Source organism: Candida dubliniensis, chromosome 6 (genome assembly GCF_000026945.1).
Source record: "Candida dubliniensis CD36 chromosome 6, complete sequence".
Classification (NCBI taxonomy): Eukaryota; Fungi; Ascomycota; class Pichiomycetes; order Serinales; family Debaryomycetaceae; genus Candida; species Candida dubliniensis.
The window spans coordinates 883034-907494 of NC_012865.1; the positions used below are offsets into that span (position 1 = coordinate 883034).

The 24461-nt window shown below is 28.7% G+C and overlaps 8 protein-coding genes across 8 annotated transcripts, besides 2 other annotated features; 5 read left to right on the plus strand and 3 right to left on the minus strand. All coding sequences in view use genetic code 12, as the record gives it.

Annotated features, from left to right (window-relative positions):
• Positions 1–199: part of a repeat region (core RPS domain consists of a single partial RPS unit of 1535bp; orientation FT antisense) that runs on past the window's edge.
• Positions 1–199: part of a repeat region (HOK region) that runs on past the window's edge.
• Positions 200–1571: 1372 nt separating this feature from the next.
• CD36_64500 (alpha-1,3-mannosyltransferase, putative) lies at positions 1572–2864 on the plus strand (the record flags this gene model as incomplete). The annotated part of the gene is made up of 1 exon (XM_002421115.1): positions 1572–2864. One exon carries the CDS (start codon positions 1572–1574, stop codon positions 2862–2864), a length of 1293 nt encoding a protein of 430 aa, XP_002421160.1.
• A 232-nt stretch (positions 2865–3096) lies between these two features.
• Positions 3097–4509, minus strand: CD36_64520 (cytoskeletal protein, putative; the record flags this gene model as incomplete). The annotated part of the gene is made up of 1 exon (XM_002421116.1): positions 3097–4509. The coding sequence occupies one exon, from the start codon at positions 4507–4509 to the stop codon at positions 3097–3099; it is 1413 nt and encodes a 470-aa protein (XP_002421161.1).
• Positions 4510–4826: 317 nt separating this feature from the next.
• CD36_64540 (RING finger protein, putative) lies at positions 4827–9302 on the plus strand (the record flags this gene model as incomplete). The annotated part of the gene is made up of 1 exon (XM_002421117.1): positions 4827–9302. The coding sequence occupies one exon, from the start codon at positions 4827–4829 to the stop codon at positions 9300–9302; it is 4476 nt and encodes a 1491-aa protein (XP_002421162.1).
• A 111-nt stretch (positions 9303–9413) lies between these two features.
• On the minus strand, positions 9414–10778 carry CD36_64550 (conserved hypothetical protein; the record flags this gene model as incomplete). The annotated part of the gene is made up of 1 exon (XM_002421118.1): positions 9414–10778. One exon carries the CDS (start codon positions 10776–10778, stop codon positions 9414–9416), a length of 1365 nt encoding a protein of 454 aa, XP_002421163.1.
• A 1164-nt stretch (positions 10779–11942) lies between these two features.
• On the plus strand, positions 11943–13301 carry CD36_64570 (methionine aminopeptidase, putative; the record flags this gene model as incomplete). Its single annotated transcript, XM_002421119.1, has 1 exon — positions 11943–13301. One exon carries the CDS (start codon positions 11943–11945, stop codon positions 13299–13301), a length of 1359 nt encoding a protein of 452 aa, XP_002421164.1.
• A 2141-nt stretch (positions 13302–15442) lies between these two features.
• On the plus strand, positions 15443–16808 carry CD36_64590 (endoplasmic reticulum integral membrane protein, putative; the record flags this gene model as incomplete). Its single annotated transcript, XM_002421120.1, has 2 exons — positions 15443–15476; positions 15781–16808. 2 exons carry the CDS (start codon positions 15443–15445, stop codon positions 16806–16808), a joined length of 1062 nt encoding a protein of 353 aa, XP_002421165.1.
• A 1790-nt stretch (positions 16809–18598) lies between these two features.
• Positions 18599–20125, plus strand: CD36_64604 (vacuolar amino acid transporter, putative; the record flags this gene model as incomplete). Its single annotated transcript, XM_002421121.1, has 1 exon — positions 18599–20125. One exon carries the CDS (start codon positions 18599–18601, stop codon positions 20123–20125), a length of 1527 nt encoding a protein of 508 aa, XP_002421166.1.
• A 95-nt stretch (positions 20126–20220) lies between these two features.
• CD36_64607 (kinetochore protein, putative) lies at positions 20221–23535 on the minus strand (the record flags this gene model as incomplete). Its single annotated transcript, XM_002421122.1, has 1 exon — positions 20221–23535. One exon carries the CDS (start codon positions 23533–23535, stop codon positions 20221–20223), a length of 3315 nt encoding a protein of 1104 aa, XP_002421167.1.
• Positions 23536–24461: the final 926 nt, after the last annotated feature.

Consider the following 24461-nt stretch of genomic DNA (forward strand, 5'->3'; position numbering starts at 1 on the left):
ACCCGGCTAGACTGATGTAATTTATTTTTTTGATGGATTCTGTCTTTACTATGTGTTTTTGGAAAATCAAATTTGCTATAACTTGCTCAATAATTGTGCTACGTTGAAACTAATGGTACCATTGAAATCAGGAGCTCATTTTCCATTAGTTAATGTCATAAAAGAATATGGTCAAATTTTGTCAGATTTTAGCCTGTATAAACCCTACCCGGCTAGACTCTTCTTGAAAAAAAGAATTGGAAATAAGAAAAAGAAGTTTTCTGATGGTTTAGAATTAAATTTACCCGACTGGGGAGAAATTTCTCATAAAATACTGTTTTCGCAGCCATTCTATTATAAAAAATAAACCTACAAATGAATTAATCCACATAATAATATATTGCCATTTACAAACCTGATCTGATATTGAAAGAGGCATAAATGCATTTGTTTAATGGATATTTTTTCAATAATTTTTATGGTTTCTTGTATTACTTTGCAACCTAATAACTAGAGATATAATATATTCAACATATGGTAAATGCAACTAACAATTATACCACTTCAAGATTGATGTTTTCTACATGCTAACAATCAAACAGGATTCATAGGGTTTGTTTGTGTTTTACAATCTGGATTAGAAAGTAGGCCAGATGGTCATTATACTCATGAATGGAGAATAGATCTGTTAATATTTAGTTGGTATCTATCGAACAGGTTATCTTAAGAGTGGACTATTTCTACATATATGGAGATAGTCTTGTTGCTTGATATATGCAGCTCTATACTTTAATTGGCGCCTAGATTGATTGGTTAACATTAGACAGAAATTAGAATAATGATTATTTCTATTTTACTTGGATAAAAGGTGTCAGTATTTGAAGAATTGATCTGTTTATGGGAAATAGATTGGCAAGATTAAATATAAGAAAACTTGCTCCCATGTTTTATGCCGCAATTGAAAGAAATAAACCAACAACTTTACAATTGATTGGAATAGATATAACAGTGATGTCCACATAATTGAATTGAATCGTTAGATTTACTTGTTGTTTTATTCGTTTATTTCTGGGTGTTAATAGTTCTTGAAAAATCGTTGATTGAGAGCACTCTACTGAACATTTAGGACAAAAATAGTCAAGAAAAGTTCCAATAGTAAGTGATATTATTTTAAAAATAACTATATATATATATATATATTAGGTCATTGTTTATAATTAATTATAAGTTTATTATTGTATTGTAAGAGAAATGTAGTTTAATGTGAGAAAACATTTGAACATAATTTCGAATGAAAATTCCAACAAAATTTGTTCAAAAAGAAATCAAAAGAAATAGGTTAAAATACCGTCAAAAGATGTAAATAGTCTACCTTCATTAACGTATCTAAAACATTAGCTCTATTTGCCAATTTCTTGTAATGTTTCATGGAAGTAACAGTAGTTAATACTAAAGACGAAGAAAATCTTTTAAATCTCAATAGACTAAAAAAAAAATTAAACCAAAAAAAAAAAAAAATTCAACCCAACTAACCACACAACTACCATAAAGAATACTCCGTCCATTCTACCCACCTACCCCTTCTACCGTAAATGTCAAAACGACAAGATAACAAGAAAATTGCATTTATTCATCCTGATCTTGGAATTGGTGGAGCAGAAAGATTAGTTGTTGATGCAGCTGTGGGGTTACAAGATTTTGGTCATGATATCATTATTTATACATCACATTGTGATTTAACACACTGTTTTGAAGAAGTCAGTTCAGGTCAATTGAAAGTTTCAGTTCATGGAGATTCATTACCAACCAACTTATTTGGCAAGCTTCATATTTTTTTTGCAATTTTAAGACAATTCTATTTAGTTTGTTGGTTAATATTCACTGGCACAATTAAAGATTATGATTATTTTATTGTTGATCAATTATCATTCTGCATCCCATTATTGAAAACATTTTGTAATTCAAATTGTCAAGTATTATTTTATTGTCATTTCCCTGATCAGTTACTAGTAAGAAGAACTAGCTTTTTAAAGAAATTATATAGAGTGCCCTTCGATGCTATTGAAGAGTATACCACGGGGTCAAGTGATCAAATTGTTGTTAATTCAAATTTTACTAAACAGATTTTCCATGACACTTTTAAGAAATTAAATCATATTGATCCTCAAGTGGTTTATCCATGTGTTGATACTGAAACTGATGTCGATACAAATGCATCATCTAATACCGAAGTATCAAAGTTTTTCAATGACTCGCCATTTTTTTTATCAATCAATCGATTTGAAAGATCTAAGAATATTGAATTGGCAATAAAATCATTTGCTAGAATGAATAAGTTAATGGTCACCAATAAGAAGCCAAGATTAGTAATTGCTGGTGGATATGATAGTAGAGTTGCTGAAAATGTTGAATATCTTGCAGAATTATCAACATTATGTGATGAGTTGAATTTAATTAACTTTACTATTAGAGGAAAATTGATCATGATGCCACCATCTGTAGATGTGTTGTTTTTACCATCGATTTCAACTCAACTTAAAAACTCATTGATCCAACAAACAGAATTATTGCTTTACACACCACCAAGAGAACATTTTGGAATAGTGCCTCTTGAAGCAATGTTGGCGAAAACTCCAGTTTTGGCAATCAATTTTGGTGGTCCCTTAGAGACTGTTGTAAATTATAATGGTAACAATCTTGATGAAGCAACTGGTTATACTGAAACTGGTGATTTCTCAAAATGGGCCAAAATTATTATGAAACATTATAATTTGGATGAAAGTACTAAAGTTAAATTGGGTGAAAATGGTCGTAATAGAGTGATTAATAAGTTTTCAAGGAAGAAACTTGCTCAAAGTTTAGAAAACATTTTGAATTTAAACTAATTTATTAGAAGGGTTTATTTTATAGCAATAGATGTTTATATATATATATATATATATTGATCATAAACAAATGATGAACTTTAATAAACTATTTAAAGTATAATAAGAAATTCATAGAATAGAATAGAATAGAATACATCGGGTTACAAGGGACAGAAAATATGTATACAGATTTGTGACCCAATAACTTTTTAGAGAGATTTCATTATCGACGAATGCAGTGATTTTCAATCTATAATTGCACATAATTACCAGGAAACACCCCGGTTTGACCATTGTATTTACCAGTCCACCATCCATTGGCATCTTCGGTTCTTTGTATAATTTCAATAACGGCTCCTGCAGGGAAAGTCAAGTCACCCTGGGCTTGTGCAGTATAATCGTATAAAGCTGTACATGTTGGAAGACCGCTACCTGCTTGTGGTGGCGGAGCACTTGCTGGAGTTTGTGGTAAATATGCTGGAGGCTGTCCAGTAGCCACTGGTGATTGATAAATAGTTGGAGATTGAGCAGCAGCAGGAGTCACAGGAGATTGGTATGTTGCTGGAGAAGATGGTGGTTGATACTTGTTATCACCATATGGTTGATTGTAACCTCCCGGGGTGTATGCAGGTAATTCACTTCCAGTACCAGTGGATGTGATAGAGCTAGCACCGGTAGGAGGTGGACTACTCATAGCAGCATGTCTTCTTCTAGTGGCTTCCAATTTGGATTTGGCGTGTCCGACTTTGAAATGGGTGATTCCAATAGCGTCGGTTTGCTCCTCAATATTCCCCTTCTTGGCAGTGTAAGCTTCGACAATATCAGTCGACAAATCAAAATATGGAATTTTCAACTCTTCCATTCTATTGTATAATGTGTAAAAAATATTCAACTGCATATAATAGAAGGAAACAAACAATGGTTTAATAAAATCACTTTGCATTTGAAACAAAATTGGTAATTCATTCTTTAACAAGTCATTATAATAGTCATATTCTTGTTGAGCAACTTCAACTTCTGCTTGAGCACTGTACATTTTTTCTTCATCTTTAACAGTTCTTTCTTTCTTCTGTTCATATTTAGAAAAATTTCTTTTATGACGATCCAAATCCAATTGTTTATGGTCTCTTTTCAATGACATTTTCCTTATAGCTTGGATAATCTTTAATAATTCTTGTGCTGGTTCAACAATTCTTTTTTCAATCAATTCCAAATCGGGTTTTAATGTATCTTTGAGATCTTTAACCACAGCTTGGTACAGTTCTGATGCTTCAATACCTTGTGGGTTATCTTCCGGCACAGTAGCATTGGGGTCGGATAATCTACCACTGATTGGTTTATAAATTTCTGCCACTGCTTTGGCAAAATCAATCTGTTCATCTAACATCCCATTAACAGCATTGAAATATTTTTTAGATTCATCACTCAATTTCTTTGTTTCGGTTTCAATTTCTTTGAATCTTCTTTCGGCATCAAGATAAACAGCATCATGGGTGATTTCCCCCATGTTTAATTTCTGACGCACTGTCTGTGGGGCCCTAAGGACACCCTTTTTAAATCCTTTAAATGACATAAGAATGTAATAGTAGAGAAAAAGGGGAAGAGGAGGAGGAGGGAGATTATATGGAAGAAAAGGAAGGGGGGTGGAAGGAAGAAGTGGCATTGCTTTTGTCGAGAAATTTACTTGAAATCTGTGATCAATGGGACACGACCAGCAATAATACACATGGTAGCTTCCAGTTTTTTTTTTTTCTTTTTTTTATTGACTTTAACAAGATCTTTTCAATATTCAGATTAATAAGATTGTACCTAACAAATATTATTCATTAGTCATTGGATTCTTATAGATATGGGAGTATTAAAGTTTCATTTAATATAGAAACGTTCATCTAGTAGTAGTTGGTGTATTGAATGTTAATATATAGAGAGGGTACCATGAAGGAAAACCTCCAAAGAGAGAATGAATGGATGAATGGATGAATGGATGGAAAAAAAAAAAAATTCTCTTTTGCCTTACAATATAACTTTGATATTCTTTTGCTTTACATCTCAAAGTATTTGGATAATATGGCTAAACAATATGAAATTACAGGAGATTTAGGGTATAATGGATTTCCTATATCTTTAAATTATATCACCCACTTGCCAGATATTTCTACTTTATACAACTCCGAAGTAGTTGTGATTTTCAAATCATTAATGAAAAGAGACCCTAAGACCAAGGAGAAAGCATTGAATGATTTGTTAACAATAACAGAAATTGACGACCCAACAATTGTTGCATGGCTTCAAGTGTATCCAAAGCTTGCCTTGGATAATTCCCGAAGTGTTCGTTTGTTGTCCCATCAAATTCAAGGCAATTTTTTGAAAATTGTTGGTGGTAAGAAATATAGTAAATATTTGAAAAGTTCAATACCTATATGGTTAATGGGGATATTTGATACAGATAAATCTGTATCTTCAATTGCATATAAAACATTATTACAATCATTCCAAGGAGATGTTTCCAAATTGAATAAAACTTGGAATATTTTTGAAGAACAAATTATCAATTTGATTGGAACTCTTGTCAGTATAGAAAGCATGGAAACTTTATCAGATAGACGATACACTAGTGAATCTGAAATGGTGTCAAAATATGATCGAGGATTAGTTTGTGCTATTAACATGTTAAGCAAATTACTGGACGAAAATATTGTTCCTATATTAGAAGAAGAGTCGTTATGGGACCATTTGAGCAATTCTCTCAAAGAAGATAATATGGATTTGGTGTTATTCAAAAACTTGCTATTACTTATAACCAATTTATCGGATGACAACTTACAAGTGGTATATAAACTAGTTTCTAAGAAGTTTATCAAAATCAAATTCAAATCCAATAAAATTTCTGGAAGTATTATTTATTCCAATGTGATTATACCATTTTGGCAGGCTATTGTAAGATTAACTGAATTTGGTATCCGTAATAAATTGAAGAAGAATTTTTGGGATCTAGCGGGTAGCAAAAGTTCTACTAGGTTTTACGAGTATTTGAAACTTGGTCCATGTAATCTGGATCCAAGTTATTACCAATTAGTTGTCAAAATATTTCAAGATTTGCAAAAGTTAGATGTTGTTGATTTTAACAGCCAGGATGAATACGATTATGTGATTAATTTGCTACTGAAGCAGTATTCAACAACCATGGGGACATTCAAAGCAGGTGCATTGGATTGTGCATTAAAGATACTGAATTTATTTACTGTGGAATCAACTATGTTGGTTGATGAACTTATCTTGCAAGTATTAAAAAGCTTAGCCAGTATTAGATCTCAACCTGATAAAACTGCCATTGTTCAAACTTTGAAAAACAACCTTTCTAGTGGTACAGAAAAAGTATTTAACAAATTGAATAAGACTGTTGAAAAGTTCATTACTGATGCAAATGTTATTGATAGTTCACCAAAGAGTTTTTTGAGTGTATATTTTGATGTTCTTAAACAGCTTGGGTTGCAGTCACAATTGGACAATTTGGTACGATATGTTTGTACTGATTTACTTGATGAAAGCGAAGATTTGAATCTTGAAATACCATTTTTTGTGATTAAGTTGTATTTGAACAATATGATAGATCCGATCCCAGAAGTTACTGACTTTTTGGTTCAACTTCCTGCCTTTGTTGAGGAAGATTTTATTACGCCAATTTTGGATATTTTAAATATTGCCATTGCAAAAAAATTGTTACAAAATGAAGATGAATTAGATGATATAGTGAATGATTTTTATTTGAAATTAACTATGGTTAAACCAGAAAAGATTGATTATTTTATACAAAATCTTGGAATAACTATTGATGAAAAACGATTCCCTGAAATTTATTCTCATTTAACAGATGTATCAAAGAAAGAAATGTCCAAAGATCAAATTGAAATGATTGTAAAATCTACTAAAGATAAAGATGTTTTGTTAAATGTTATAAAATCATTGGATAGTGAAGATGCATATTTGAAATTTATTGAATTAGTTGTTCAATATAATCTTTTGTCAATTATTATTGATTTAGACATTTCTCAACTTCTTCATGTTGCTTGGATTCATTTAAATGTCAAATTTTTAACAACCCTAAAAGAATTTAAAGATATTTATCTTGTGTCGATGATTGAGTTTATTAAATTAGGGTCAGGGTCTTTAAGTGAAGAGTTTTATAAATTTGTTAAAACGGGTCCTTTACCCATTGAACAATTTAAACAAAGAACTTTAGATTCTATTTCCAAGATTGATATTTTTTCAGTTGCAATATCCAATCCGTTAGGACTGGCAGTTTACTTGTGCCAAAAAGGAAAAACACCTCTGGAACTCGATGAATTTATACCTTCAATTGGTAAATTTTTGAATAACATTGATGGACAAGTAGTGGATACATTGTTGTTGCTAATAAAAGAATACCTTGCCGACTATATTTTACTCAAGGACAATGTTAATCAAGATGTTGTTGATGTGTTGTCTAATCTACAACACAAAATCAGTAAGCATTTTAAGAATTTCAAATTTGGTGATTTGATTAATGAAAAAACCCTTGTATTAGAAGAATTATGGCAACTTGTCGAAAGAAATGATGTACATGCATTTTATGCTGCTAGGATAATTAAACGAGCCGTTGAAGATTCATTGGAATTTGAAAGTCTTTCCAGTTTTGAATCGTTTGATATTAATTATACTAAATTGGTGAAAACTCCATTTAAATTTGTATCATTGGTGGGAGGGTTTTCCAAGTTTTTAAATTCCAAGAAATTAGATCGGATCAGAAATTATGTTTTATCAGAAATTTTGGCTGTCAAGAAAGAGGAACAAATTATTACTGATGGGATTAAATGGGTTGTATTATCATTAGTATTTTTCAACACTGAGGTTTTTGCCACTGATGTTTATCCAATTCATAAACTCACAATGGTACTAAGTTTAATCAGTGATTGGTTAGACTCTTCAGTGGCTTATGATAATGAATTTATTGATTTACGGGTACTTATTTGTTGTTTTTTGGGGGTTATAATTCTGAAGCAAACAAATATTCCGGATAATTATTATGAATTGGCCAAGAAAGTTTTTGAAAACAATTTTGAAATTATTCAACTTGAGCCAAATAGATTAGATTTGAATTATTATACTTTGAAATTTTATATTCAGGTTATGAATAAAGATATGGGTAAATTTGATGAGGAATTGATTGATATATTCCTTAATTTTAATTACACTTGTCGTAATCAAGCAACTATATTGGTGGAACAAACAATAGCAAGAGTATTAAGAGAATCATCAATTGAAATGAAAATCATTCAATCCAAAAAAAGTTCATTTTTCAAATTATTCACAAGTAGTAAATCGGTATCTGTTCAAAGAATTTGTGCATGGTATTTAAGACAGATTATTTTGTTAGAACAACAGGAATTTGTTGTTGAATATCAATTGTCTAAAAATGATGAAAAAGAATTACAAGCAAGAATACCTGATGAACTTATAAAGATTGTTAATCATACTTTAGGTCATCAAGAATATGAAGTTTTCCAGTATATGTGGTCATGGGTATTAATATTGTCGTATATGGAAGATATTACTTTGAAGATGAAAAATGAATACATTGGACAACTTGTACAAAATAAAGAGCTTCCAATATTGTTTGATTTTGTTTTTGAATATTTACATGTTGAAGATGAGAGTTTATTTATCATTGATAGTGGGAAACAACAACAACAACAACAACAACAGCAACAGCAAGACACTGAAAACAACATTATTCCAAATTATGATTTAATTGAAACGGGCAAATCTGAAAGTTCCATTCATGAACTTAAATTGTTAGCAGGATATATTTATTTCAAATGTGCTCAACTTTGTGGATCTCAAGTACAACTTTGGTATCAAGAAATTAGAGATAAACAATTTAAGAATATTGTGGAGAAATTTACTGTCAAATTTATTGCACCTATACTTGTTAAAGATATTAAAGAGAATGTTGGTAAAGAAATTGGTAAACTTGAACAAAATGAGGTTAATATAAAAATTGGGACCAATCAAATCAAGGCCAATATTTCTGTAGAAGAAGAGAATATATCGATGCGATGGTCTATACCATCAAATTATCCATTAAGTAATGTTTCAGTTGAAGGTCCACTTTGTGTTGGAGTTAAAGAAAATCAATGGAAAGCATGGTTATTGGCATCACAAAAAATAATTTCATTAACTAATGGATCAATTACTAAATCAATTGAATTATTTTGTAAAAATGTCAATTTACATTTTTCTGGATTTGAAGATTGTGCAATTTGTTATTCAATTCTTCATCAAGATTCTTCATTACCTTCTAAAAATTGTACAACATGTTCTAATAAATTCCATGCTGCTTGTTTATATAAATGGTTCAAAAGTTCAGGTAGTTCTACTTGTCCACTTTGTCGATCAACATTTAATTTCAGAAGATAATATTATAATATAATTAAGAAAAGAATTTTTAAATAAACATTGTCTTTCATTAACATAAATCAATTACTATTTCCAACGAAAACAAAAAAAAAAAAAAAAGGGGGAGAGGAGCTAATCATCTATAAATTGCAATGTGAATTTGAATTCTTTGGTTTTATTTGGATTTAAATTTTGATTGTTAGTCTTAGACTTTTGTTTTTGATATTTTTGATGTTTTCGATGTTTCCGTTGATTAATTAATTTTATAATCAACCATTTCCAAAATATTTGAGTCCAATATTTAAAAGTTTTAAGATTAAATTCAATCAATTGATTCAATTTTAATACAATTAAACCAATATCAATTAAAGATATTTTACCAATATTTAAATTAAAAATTTCCAAATTTAATAAATTTTTAATAAATTGAAACCAATGAGGTATAAAATTTAATGGTGATTGACCAAAATCTATAGTTAATTTAATTAAATTATTAAAATTAAATAATTTATTCAATTTATAATCATCTTGATATAAATAATAAGTTTTTAAATATAATTTAGTAAAATTATAATGTTTAAACCAACAATTTTCATCAATACCTTTTAAAGTAAATTGAAAATTAGTATTTTTAATATTAAGGAAAAAAATTTCTTGTTGATTAATTTGCCATTGATTGAAACCAGGAATTTTATTCTTTAAATTTTGAATAATTAATGAAAATTGTTTAACATCAGGGATGAATGGTGAAAAAGAATTGCTTGTGTTGGTGGTGTTGGTGGTGGTGGTGGTGGTAGTAGTAGTAGCTGGTGTAGTGATTGGTTTGGTTATCATATGATGAAGTCCTCTAATGATCATATGAGAATTATTATTAATAGTTGTTGTTGTTGTTGTTGTTGTTGTGGTGCTGGTGCTGGTGGTGGAGGTGGAGGTGGACGTGGTTGTTGCTGTTGCTGTTGAATCCAAATCTAATCCTAATCCTAACCCTAATTCCATCCCATCTAATAATATTCGATTCCAATCATCAATTTCTACTTTTGTTTTATCTTTATTAATAAATCTTATAATAAATGGACTCATAAATAAAGGAAATTGCCAATTTTTAATATTTAATGAATGATAATAAAATTGAAATTTATCAAGAAATCGGAAATCAATTTTTTTAAAAATTAATAAATCTTCCAAAGTTTGATAATTTATTGAATTTATATCAATTAAAGGTTTTAAATCTAAATAAATGATTTTATTATTATTAATGTTATTGAAAATATAATCTTCTAAATCTTTAATTGAAATTTTATTACAATTAATAGTTTTCAAATTTATCAGGAAAAATACTAATAAATATAAATCAGGAACATAAAATAATATTTTATAAATTATTTCAATAGGAAATTTTAATAAAAATTTACTAATTAAAATATTTTTCAATTTCATTTGATAATTATCAGTATTAATAAATTCTGATAATTCAATTAATAAATCTGATGGACTCATGATTTATAAATTGTGAAATTATAAATTATGATGATTGGAAAAAGGGAAAATCATCATAATATTGATAAATCTTTTGGTTATATGTATATATATATATATATATATATGTATATATGTTTCTATTGATTACTTGTAATTTCCCTAGAATTGGGTGCAAAAAAATAAAGGAAAATCTTAGTGTATTTGGTTTGGTTATATTTGCAATTTCCTTATTCTAACTATAAATATACAAAAATAAAAGATTAGATCTAAATATGACTAACTAAATATCAAGCTTGATCTATTTAGTATTGTTGTAGTAGTTTTTATACATACTTATATATATATATATATATATATATATATCTTTTAAACCAGAATACTTTTCTCATTATTAGATTGAACAAATTGAATATGTAAATAGTCAAAATTAGACATAAATAAATAATGAAAAAAAAAAAAAAAACTATTTTTTAGGAATATAAAGAAGAATCATTTATGAATGATAAACAATTTGTTCTTGTAATTACTTTAGAACTTACAATTGTCTAAAATCTTTCATAATTAAATTGGAAAGAGTTCTTCTACTTCTTCCCCCCCATCCCCCCTCCCCCCTAATTCTCTTTCCTGGGAAAGTAAACATAATAGTGTTTGGTAAGAACGGTAAAAGTAACTGCTACATATCTTGTGAACTTGAAATATTTGGATTGGAGTATTAATGAATGAATTTTGGTAAAGGGATTGATGAGGTTGTTTATGGGATGACTTATTCAAATAATGAATAATTACCAATCCCAAAGTCCAAAGAGTATGAGCAAAAAAAAAAAAACGATATAAATAGAGCAAAATTTGGATAAAACTAATTAAAGACATTTTAATAAATTGATCTATCTTGTAAACCTTTATAGTCCATATATTAATTCTAATCTTATTTAATTAATCCTTTTTAATAGGTTTACACAATTTGGGTTCATTTCTCTTTGGATTAATAATTAAAATTAATTATCAAATCGGACACTACCTCGGCCAATTATTCATATTCTCATTTTCATCATCATCATCATCCACCAATACAAAAAATTTTTTTTTTTTTTTTTTTTTTATTCAAATTATTCTTACTCCGTTTTCTTTCATTTACTTCATCACATTCCCTTTACCTTCAATTCTATTCAATTAATTTCTAGTATGACTGGTGTAACTGGAACTGAAGATACTAAAGTAATTGAATCGAAAATCAATGAATTAAATATTGATAAATCTAAACCAGAAAAAACTAATAAAGTCAATAAAAGCGATGATGTTGATAATGATGATGTTGATAATGATGATAATGATGATGAAGATAATGATGATGATGATGATGAAATAACTGAATCAGGAAATTCTGCTTCTTCATCAGGTGATAAAAAAAAGAAAAAGAATAAAAATAAAAATAAAAAGAAGAAAAAGAAGAAAATTATATCTATTGATTCATCATATCCTGAAGGAATTTTCCCTGAAGGTCAATGGATGGAATATCCTTTAGAAGATATAAATTCTTATCGAATCACATCTGAAGAAAAAAGATATTTAGATCGACAACAAAATAATAAATGGCAAGATTTCCGTAAAGGAGCCGAAATTCATCGTCGAGTAAGACATAAAGCTCAATCAAGTATTAAACCAGGGATGACAATGATTGAAATTGCCAATTTAATTGAAGATTCAATTCGAAATTATTCTAATAATGATCATACTTTAAAATCAGGAATTGGATTTCCTACAGGTTTATCATTAAATCATGTTGCTGCTCATTATACTCCTAATACTGGAGATAAATTAATTTTGAAAAAAGATGATATAATGAAAGTTGATATTGGAATTCATGTAAATGGACGTATTTGTGATTCAGCTTTTACTATGACATTTAATGATGAAGGGAAATATGATAATATTATGAAAGCAGTTAAAGAAGCAACATATACTGGGATTAAAGAACTGGGTATTGATGTTAGATTAAATGATATTGGAGCTGCTATTCAAGAAGTTATGGAATCTTATGAAATGGAAGAAAATGGTAAAATTTATCCTATTAAATGTATTAAAAATTTAAATGGTCATAATATTGATGATTTTATTATTCATTCAGGAAAATCAGTACCTATTATAGCTAATGGAGATATGACAAAAATGGAAGAAGGTGAAATTTTTGCTATTGAAACTTTTGGATCTACTGGTAATGGTTATGTATTACCTGAGGGGGAATGTTCTCATTATGCTATGAATAAAAATATACAACATTTAAAACCTCCATCAGAAAGATCAAAACAATTATTAGAATCAATTAAACAAAATTTTGGTACTTTACCTTGGTGTCGTAGATATTTAGAACGAACTGGTGAAGAAAAATATTTATTTGCTTTAAATCAATTAGTTAGACATGGTATTATTGAAGAATATCCTCCAATTGTTGATAAAAGAGGTAGTTATACTGCTCAATATGAACATACTATATTATTACATCCTCATAAAAAAGAAGTTGTCACTAAAGGTGATGATTATTGATATGTATATGTATATGTATATGTATATGAGTATGGATATGGATAAATATATATAATATATATAAGAAAGTATGATTTAATAGAAATTCATAAGAAAAAGAACAAGGAGGTCACGTGATGTAGAATTAGTCTCTTACTTCTTTTTTTTTCCCTCTTTTTTTTTTGTGTGTGTAATTGGGAAAGATTTAAATCCGGTTCTTGCATGAAAAGTGGGAAAGAATTTGATTCATTAACCCCCCCCTCCTTCCCCCACCCTCCTTCCTTCCTTCCTTCTTAAATCCTTCTTCCTTTATAAGTTGACAAAATGGATGGATGGATTGATAGATAGGTAGATAGATAGATGTTGTTACTTCAAATGGAGGTATTGGTGAGCTGGTGGTGGGAGTATTATTATTACTCAATAACAACAACAGCAACAACAATGTAGGCCATGTAGGCACAACAACAACAACAAGAAGGTTATTTGGTCCCTTGATATTTATTTCTTAAATAGGCAATTCATATAATATTATCCCCAATTAAAGTTGTTATTATTATTACCTCTATCATCATATGCATTGACGATTGATAACTAACGATGGACCGTTTACCAAAAAAAAAAAAAAAAAAAAGAAATCAATGCATTACTTAGTTTAATAATTGAATATTTTGGAGTTTGTTAAGAGGTGAGAGGAATGGAAAAAATATCCTTTAATAACGATGAATTTTAAAAGGGAAAGATTAAAAGATTTCAATAACCGAGGTAGCAGTATGTAGTTTATAGTAAAGTTATATCTAAATGGTATAAAACCAAAGTACTTAACTGTTACCACAAATCTGATACGTCATGAATTTTATACGAACAGCAAGATGATGATAAAGAGATAAACCCTAGTCGTCTCAATCAGCAGCTAAAGATTGAAGGAAAGAGGGGGGGGGGGGGTGGTGGTGGTGGTGGTGGTTTAAATTCAATTATACAAATTGAAAATCATTGGTATCTTATCATATGTCAAATATTATACACACACAGACACAGACACAGACACACCCACACATACATACATACATACACCGTATATATTACTGTTACTAGTAATTATATTTACCCCACGGCCTAATGATGAATAATTAGAAACAAAGAAAGCTAAATGCCTAAAAAAAAAAAATTAATTTCCTTTTTCAGTTAATAAATTATCAATTGTTATTTCACATTTTATACTTGTTGGCCTTTGCTCTGTTGTTAGAGAGGTGAATGAATAGATCATGTTCATGTTCATGTTCATGTTTTTCATGTTCTTTATTACTGATAAATGTCGTTTTAATTCCTTTTTTTTTTTTTTATAGTCAGTACAGATTATATTGCAACCCATTTATATCATGATTGCTATTGGGGTTATAATTAATCCCCCTCCCCTCGCCCCATTATTTGGGTATCTCTCTCTAGTATATATGATTTAATTATTTGGATTGTATTATTACTCTAACACTTAATCATATCATATCATATCATATCCCAACTTAGTAAATTAATGGTTAATTATAACCATTGAGTGTTGTAGACATTTTCTTTCAAAACCCGAACAAGAAAAAAAAAAGAGAACAAGAGAACAAGAGAATCCCCGTGAGAATGAAAATGAACAAGGGGCCCAACATTACACGACATAACACAATATTAATCGATGGAGGGAGGGAGGGAAGGAGGGGACAAAACATTACACGACACGACACGACATGGCACGATGGAGGGTGGGAGGGAGGAGAAGGAATAGAAGAAAAAAAAAAGGTAAGTCCGTGCCGTCAGAAGTAAAAAATTATCACAAGGTAAACAAAAAAGGGGAACGACAAAAAAGGAAAAAAGAAAAAGAAAAGGGAACAAAGTACACGACATTAAAAATTTCAAAAAAAAAAAAAAAAAAAAAATCTCTCCAAATCAACCACCACACAACATACAACACAACACAACAAAACATACAACATTCAAAATTTCATATTTCTTATTTCTTTTTCTTTTTTAAAATCCATAACAACTTTCTTTCTTTCTTTCTTTCTTTTTCCCTTTTTATAATTATATTATTATTATCATCATCATCCAATATTAATATTTTTAATCAACTACTACTTCCATCATCATTATCAACAGAATACAATTGAATTAGATCAACAATGGATGTTTCACCAAGCAATTTAGAATTCACTGGTATGTATTTAACCAACCATCAGAAGGAATAGAATAGAATAGAATAGAATTGAAGGAAGAATGGATTGAGTGGTAATTTATAGAGAGTTGTCCAAAATGATTTTTTGTCAATTGATTCAACTAAAAAACTGAAGATAATCAAAAACACTGCCTCTTTCGTTTCTACCAGGACTAGTCATCTTAGACACTTTAATCAATAAGACTATATATTCATTTGCAATCCTTATTGATGATTTTTATTTCAAAATAAAATAGTTATACTAACATTCTATTATTACTTCTTTTTTTGTTTTTTTTTTTATAGGATCATTTACCAAACAAATCACTGAATATTTAACTTTATCTAATCCAACCAATACTCCATTGGCTTTTAAAGTTAAAACTACTGCTCCTAAATTATATTGTGTTAGACCAAATGCTAGTATTGTTCAACCAGGAGAATCATTACAAATTTCAATTATTTTACAAGGATTTTCTCAACCATTACCAAATGATTATAAATGTAAAGATAAATTTTTATTAGTTTCAGTACCAGCACCAAATTCAATTGATCCAACAAAAGTTGGTGAATCTTGGGGTCAATTAGAAGCTCAATTTAAACCTCAAGTTGTTTCTAAAAAATTGAGAGTTAATTATGTTGTTGGTCCAGATAAACCAGATGGTGGTGCTGGTATCAATCAACAACCACAACAACAACAACAACAACAACAACAACCAGCTCAACAACAATTTAATCAACAGCAACCACAACCACAATTACAACAGCAACAACAACCAAGTCAATCTAATATTGATGTTGGTACTGGAGCTGGTATTGCTGCTGGTGCTGGTGCTGGTGCTGGTGCAGGTGCTGGTGGTGTTATTGCTAGCTCTGGCTATAATCAAGCTCAGAATGTTCCAAACGGTGATAACTCTTTCAATCAAACTGCTAACAGATCATTTGATACTTCTTCTGCTCATAATGGTTATAATAATCAATCATTTGCCAGTACTACAGCTGCTGTTCATCAACAACAACCACAACAACAACAACAACATTATCAACAATCAAACTATCAAGCTTCTAGTGGTAATGGTCATGGTAATGGATATGGTAATGTTGGTGGTGGAGCATCTCAACCATCTCCAGCTTTGCAACGTGAATTAGAAGCTTTAGCTAGACAAGTTCAAACATTATCTACTAAATTGGATCAAAATGAAAAAGCTGCTGCCTCAAGAAGTCCAGTTTCTTCTTTAGTTGGAGGATCTGGTGAAGATGTCAGTGGTATTTCATTACCAGTTGCTTTAGTATTAGTACTCATTGCTTTCCTTATTGGTTGGTTAGTATTTTAAGTTAAATTAAATTAAATTAAGTTAAATTAAGTTAAGTTAAGTTAAATTAAATTCAGAGAGAAAACCAAAATGGAAAATGGAAAATATAAATAAAATTACATTTTGAGATGAATTAATTCCTTTTAATTATTTGTTTTCGTTTTTGTTTTTGTTTTTGTTCTTATTTTTTGTTAATTTGATTATCATCAAGTATTGCGTATCATCCTCATCCTCCTTATCATCCTTATCACTGCCAGATCATCATTATTATAGGATAATCTCCCCCCCCCCCTTTACTTTTAATCTTTATCTTTATCTTTATTTTTATCTTGTCTTGTCTTGTCTTGCCTTTCTCTCTCTTTCTCTTTCTCTCTCTTTTATAACCTTTCAAATACTTTTATCGTTATTGTAATTGTAATTGTTATTGTTAGGAGTCCTTCCCTTCCTCCCTCCCCCCCTTTTATTCATTATACATTAGTATTCTATTATTACTTCTACTACTACTACTACTACTACTATTATTATTATTATTATTATTATACATATAATATTTACAAATTATTATTATTATTATTATTATTATTATTTCTTTTGTTAGTTTGTTTGTTTGTTTAGCTGATTGATTGATTGATTGATTGATTTATTTATTTATCAGGAATTAACATTTCTTCTTACTATATATACGTCATATATATATAAACAGTTAAATCTAGAGTGTGTGGACTTGGCTTGTTTTTGAAAGAATAGAAGTCTTTCTTCCTCTTCCTCCCTCCTCCACCTAACTATTATATATATATATATATATGTATTATACAATCAGTTATTTTAAATGATTAAAGTATTTAGGATATATTTACCAGATATCAACTTATGGTTAATAGTTTCTTCACTGGTTCTTCTTGTTGTTGTTATGGTTATTGTTATTGTAAGTTCTTAAACTTTCCTTTCCAATCTTTCTTGTTCTTCCCTTATAAGGTAATCAAGGGTAAGTTTTTAAATATAATATCTTTGATTTGATTTGAATTGACCACCCTGTCTCATATATATATGTATATGTATATATATGTATATATATATATATACATGTTTGAATTTTATGAACCCTTCCCTGGGCTTTTTTTTTTTTTTTTGAACCCTTCATAAGTTACCTTGAAATATATATTATTTCTTATATTACTTTTGTTTTTCCTTAATAAATTATAACCCCATTCTTATAAAATAAAATAATGAAACATTAAAGTTATTAGGTAATAGGAAAAAAAACTTATATAATTATTTAATTTACATTAAAAAAATGGTAAAACTTGATATAATACTTTTAATCTAGTGGTAATTATTGGTTATTGGTTATTGGTTATTGGTTAAATTGGTTAAATTGGTTAAATTGGTTATTGGTTGTTGCTACCAATTGTGATAATGTTACACGACTTGAGACCCAAAAAAAAAATGAAAAATTGTTATGTGTGTGAATGTAGTAGAGTCGTGTGAGATAACGAAATCTTCTTTGAGAGCAAAACAACAAATCAACAAATCAACAATCTTCTTTAATCAGACCATAAGAAGAATTGAATATATATTTCCATTTATTATCAACCTCCATATATATATATAGTGTTAGTATTACTATACTATATTATGTTGGTATTTATTGGTGGGTCAACATTAACATTAACATTAACATTAACATTACTGTAGTATATATATATTCAATTATTTCTTCAGTTTATCAAAAAGAAACAACAATCCATAGATTAATAAAACAAGTTAAGTTAAGTTAAGTTAAGTTAATAAAAGTCAATATTATTAGAGTTATGGGACGTGCTACAATAAGATCAGGATCTATTAATTTATTAAACACCATAATTGGTGCTGGTATACTTGCCATGCCTTATGGATTGAAAAATAATGGATTATTATTTGGTTGTATATTAATTATATGGTCATCATTAACTTCATCAATGGGACTTTATTTACAAAATAAAGTTGCTAAATATACTGATCAACGAGGTTCAGTATCATATTTTAGTTTATCACAATTAACTTATCCTAATTTAAGTATTTTATTTGATAGTGCTATTCTGATTAAATGTTTTGGAGTTGGAGTAAGTTATCTTGTTGTTATTGGTGATTTAATGCCGAAAATTGTTGAAAGTATTGCGGGTAAAAATGTCCCATTAGATTCAATATTAATGGCTCGTAATTTTTGGATTACTATATTTATGATAATTATTGTCACTCCTTTATCATATTTGAAAAAATTGGATTCTTTAAAATATACTAGTATTTTAGCATTATTTTCAGTGGGTTATTTGATTTGTCTTGTTGTTGCCCATTATTTTTCTACTACTCCCACCTTTGCTTCATCTTCAGATATAGTTTATCATTATATTGGTCCAATATCTTTAAAATCTACATTAAGTTCATTCCCAATATTTGTTTTCGCTTATACTTGTCATCAAAATATGTTTGCTATAATAAATGAATTAAAACCAAATGATACCGACGGTTCACAAACTAGACAATCAAATTTAATCATTCGTAATTCAATTTCAATTGCTTGTTTATCTTATTTAATCGTGGGGGTTTTTGGGTATTTAACTTTTGGTAATTCAGTAAATGCTAATATTATTACTATGTATTCTCCAAATTCAATTTCTTCATTAATTGGAAGATTATGTATTGTTATTATGGTTAGTTTATCCTTCCCTTTACAATGTCATCCTTGTCGTGGATCAATTAATCACGTGATATATTTTTGCACCCATGGAGTACAACAATCGAAATTTCGAACTGCCACTGCCACTGCCACTGCTACTGCTACTGGTGGTAGTAATAACAACAACAACAATAATAGAGATCAACATGGATATACTTCTTTAAGTTCTGATATTGAAAGTTTACAAAGTATTGGTAATGATACAACCATTGGTGATGGCAATGACGCCAATGAATCATTTATATCTACTACCCCAGTAGAAGGAGCTCAAGATACTGATGGTCATGATCCAATTATTGTTCCTATGACAACAAAGAAATTTTATATAATTACTACAGTGATTGTTATATTATCATATCTTGTGGCAATTTCAGTAACTTCATTAGCTCATGTATTAGCATTTGTTGGATCTACTGGTTCAACATCAATTTCGTTTATATTACCAGGATTATTTGGTTATTTGTTAATTAAACCTGAATCTGAATCTGAATCTGAACCCCATGGTTCATTAAATAATTTAGAAAAATTTTGTAAATATGGTGGATTATTTTTAGCAATTTGGGGGGTATTAGTTATGATTGTTTGTTTAAGTGCTACAATCTTTTTAGGTGCCACTCATTAAAAGTTAGATTTATTCTTGATTAGATATATAATTTAATTTACTATAGCATTAATAATATGTACGTATATACATACATACATACATACATACAAAAATTATTTATTAACAATTATTAGATTATTCAAAATTTGTTTATCAAATACTTTAAGATCATTACTAATTTGTTCTCTAAATGATTTATTATTATTGTTGTTATTAATTTCACCTCGTTGATGAATTATTCTTCCAGTAAATTCAATATTCTTAGGATTTACATTAGATTGATTATTTACAAAATTATTAATATCAATTTCTCCACAAATTAATAATTTATAATCATATTTGAAATTATAATATTTAATGGTAAATTCAAGATATTTCTTCCCTTCCTTTTCCTCTTCTTCTTCTTTTTCATTGTTGTGAACAAATTTCAATTCAATGGGAAATTTTAATGAAACATAATATAAATCAGAATCTAATTTCTTTAACCAATGCCAATTTCGACAAAATAATTGAAATTTATCAATTATATTTAATTCTTGTTGTTTCTCTCCATCAATTATAATTTGATCGAATACCCCGATTAATGAAGATTTATTTTTGAAATTATTTTGTTCCATAGTATACATTATTTTATTATTAATAAAATCAAATTGACAAATAATTGAATCATCAAATAAAAAAGATATTTTATGACCTCTATCTTCTTGTTCTTGTTCTTGTTCTTGTTGTTGTTGTTCTTTTTGGGTGGTTTTTAAATATTTCAAATTTGTTAAATTTTGTAAAAATTGATATTTCCTTAAAATTAATTTAATTTCCAAATTATCATATTTTCGAATTTGATTAAATTCATTTTGTAAATTATTTAATTGAATTTGTAATAATGATTTTTTTTCATTACTATCATGTAAATTTTTTTTAATAGTTGATAATTGTAATAATTTAATTTCAATTTCTTTATTAATTTCAACAATATCTTGTTTCCTTTTAGCAACATCTAATTGTAATTTATTTAATTCAATTGGTGGGATTCGTTTAATTTCATTTTTCAATCTTATTAATTCATTAAATTTATTATTCAATATGTTTAAATATATTCGACATTTATCATATAATTCATTTAATCGATTTATATCTTCAATTAATAATTGTTTATCATTAATTAATGAATTTATTTCTTCATTTAATTTATCAATTAAATTTTCTATTAATTGATTTCTCCAATCATACCAAGTTTTTTTACTTTTCAATCGAGCAAAATCTCGAATTAATTGAATTTTTAAATTAATTAATAATTTGGTTTTATCATCCATTGAATAATATTTTTTAAATAATATAGGATTATTTATGATAACAGTTTTTTCATATTCATTATATAATTCTCGTCCTTGAATGATTTTTTTATTTAATTCATGACAACAAAATTCATATAATTCCAATAATTCTAAATTTGGTTTAGCTTTAATATAGTCATGCAAACTAGGGGTTAATTCAATAGAATTGGTTATACTTAATCGGGGTATAGAATTAAGATCCAATTCTAAATCATCATAAAATTGTACTCTAATATCACTTAAAAATTTCGATAATGAAACAGGTATATAATTTGGATCATCTTCATCAAATGAATCATCCTCATCGTCTTCCTCAGATGATTCTTCTTTTTCTTCTTGTGGTTCAGTCTTTCCTTCTTCTCTTTCGTCTTCTTCATTAATATCATCTTGAGTTATCTCAGCAAGTGGAATAGTAGTCGTTGTCACTCTTTCTTCAATCCCTGATGTATTGATTTCATCATCATGTGATATATTGGAAGTTGTTTGAGTAAGATCCATTGGTTGAGACACTTCACCTAAATCAGATTCTTTTCCTGTGGTGATTTTAGAATCAATTTGAGTAAGTTCCATTGGTTGTGATAATGATTCATCTGGTAAATTATTACTTGTAGGTATTGATTCTTCCAATGGTTGTGAGATTGAGTTGGTGTCTTCATTTGAATCTAATATTTTCATGGGAATGGTTTGTGTTAATTCCATAGCATCATTCTCCGTAATTTCATTCTCCCTTATTTTTCCTTCTTCATTTGGTTGTATTTCTTGTGCAATGGCAATGGCATTGGCATCTACTTCATCAATTCCAGTTTCATTATCATCTTGATTCTCCTTATCATTGCGAGGACAAACAAACAGTTGAATTTCTGTCAAATCCATAGCAAAAGATAATTCTCCATTATCAAATCCATCACCTCTAGGAATCTCAGGAATTGGTCCATTATAATCAATCTTTTTATAATCAACAATAGTAAGATCCATATGTTCGGAAAAATCATTAGACGATATATTGCTAGGTTTGTTCTCTTCCCTATTATCATTATCAATTATTTGATGATCTAATTCATTTTCTTCTTCTGGCTCTGTATTGACAACATCATCGATTACTTGTTCTTTCACCTCTGGTTTATTTTCTGAACCATGTTGTTCTATACCACCCTCCAATTCTTGTTCTTCAATAACTTCTTGAAGAACTGGTTTCTCAATACTTGATCGGGTGATATTCTCAAAAGTTTGAGTCAATTCCATTGGCTGAGTATCATCAACATTTTGAGGATCCTTATTTTCACTATGAGCATTATCTTGTACTGAATTTTGATTTTGATTCGCACTTTGACGAATATGTGATAATACATTTGTAACATCCATCGTAATATCTTCATCGTCATTATTTTGATCATCTACATTGGTCTCCTTGGGAGAACTATATTCAATTTTTCGAGGCATTCCTTCTGTCAATTCCATATCTTCCTCCTCCTCCTCTTCTTCTTCTTCTACGACTACTACCCTATGGTACTGTTGATCTGTGCTTGCTTTGCCATCATCAATTACGGGAGGAATGTATTCTGGTACACCAACACTCGTTAATTCCATAGTCTGTTCTTCATGATCTCGTCGGTCGTTGTTGTTGACGTCTATAACATGATCTTCTTCCTCTTGTTCATCTTCATCAGAACTATCAACAAGCATTTTTTCTCCATAGGTATCATCACCCTGTTCTTGTTCATGTTCTTCTTCTTCTTCTTCGTGCTCATCTTGTTCATTTATATTATTCATACCATTGTTATTATCATTATTATTATGGTGATAGTTTTCCAGATTTAAATCATTACCAGAAGATTCTCCATAATCTTGATAAGTAATCCCAATATCAGTCTTACGTCGTTTATTATTAGGATTCTCAACATAATCAATCTTATGTAATGTGACTTCACGAGCAAATGAAACGCGTCGATTATTATTATTGTTGTTGTTGTTGTTTTGATTTAAATTTATTGAAATTCTTGATTCATCAGTTTTGTTACTATTGTTGTTATTACTATTATCTCCACGAAGTATTGGGACGGTATGATTTTGATTATCCTTTAATATACTTTTTGCCATATTTTGTGTTTTGCTGATGTTTGTAAGTTGTACTTTATTAGATTGTTTCCCTAAATGAATGATAATAAACAGTTATGACACTTGATATTTCTAAATTCTTATAAAGATTATATGGAAGTATTAGTTAAATGTTATAAAGATGTTGTATACCATATCAATTCAATTAACTGATTCATAGTTTGTAGTTTGTAGTTTGTAGTTTGTTGTGGTTTTGTTTTTGTTTTTGTGTTTTTGATTTTGGAAATTCTTCATGTGTGGTATATGTGGCGCTACCAAATAATTAACAATAATCAGTTGAACAATCCAACTCTTCTTCTATTTCAACAGCTATATGTCATTGATGTTGATATTACTTTATGTGATATATGAATAGAGCATTGCTAACAATATTTGGCAATCCAATGCTATTTATTTCCAATATTTTGAGTAGAATTGTCTATTGAAAATCCATATAGCCTTTTATAATCCCAAAGGCAAACGAAATTATACACAATTGCTTGCACTGAAAAGTTTAGAAAATAAGCTATAGTGACGTCTGTCTATAGGTTAGGTAGTGATAATCTGTTTACTTTTGTTGCCAAAAAAGCATCATCAATATAACATGTAATTCCAGATAATCCAACCCTTTGTTGAATTCATTGTCAGCTGTTACCATTCTTAATTATTGAACAATAAATGTGTATTACAATATACTTAGTTACGAACAATGTATTAACAAATAAAATATACCTAATAAAAATTGGGCATGCTAAAAAAAAAAACAAAAAACAATCCATGTGGTATAACAAACCTCTCCTAAAGATTGATGAAAAAAATAAAAAATTTAGCAATGCAATTTACCAAAACCGAAAATGAAAATAATACTCTGAAGAAATCACACAAATGAAAAGAAACAAATAATCCTAAACCAGAAATAAGCTCTGGAA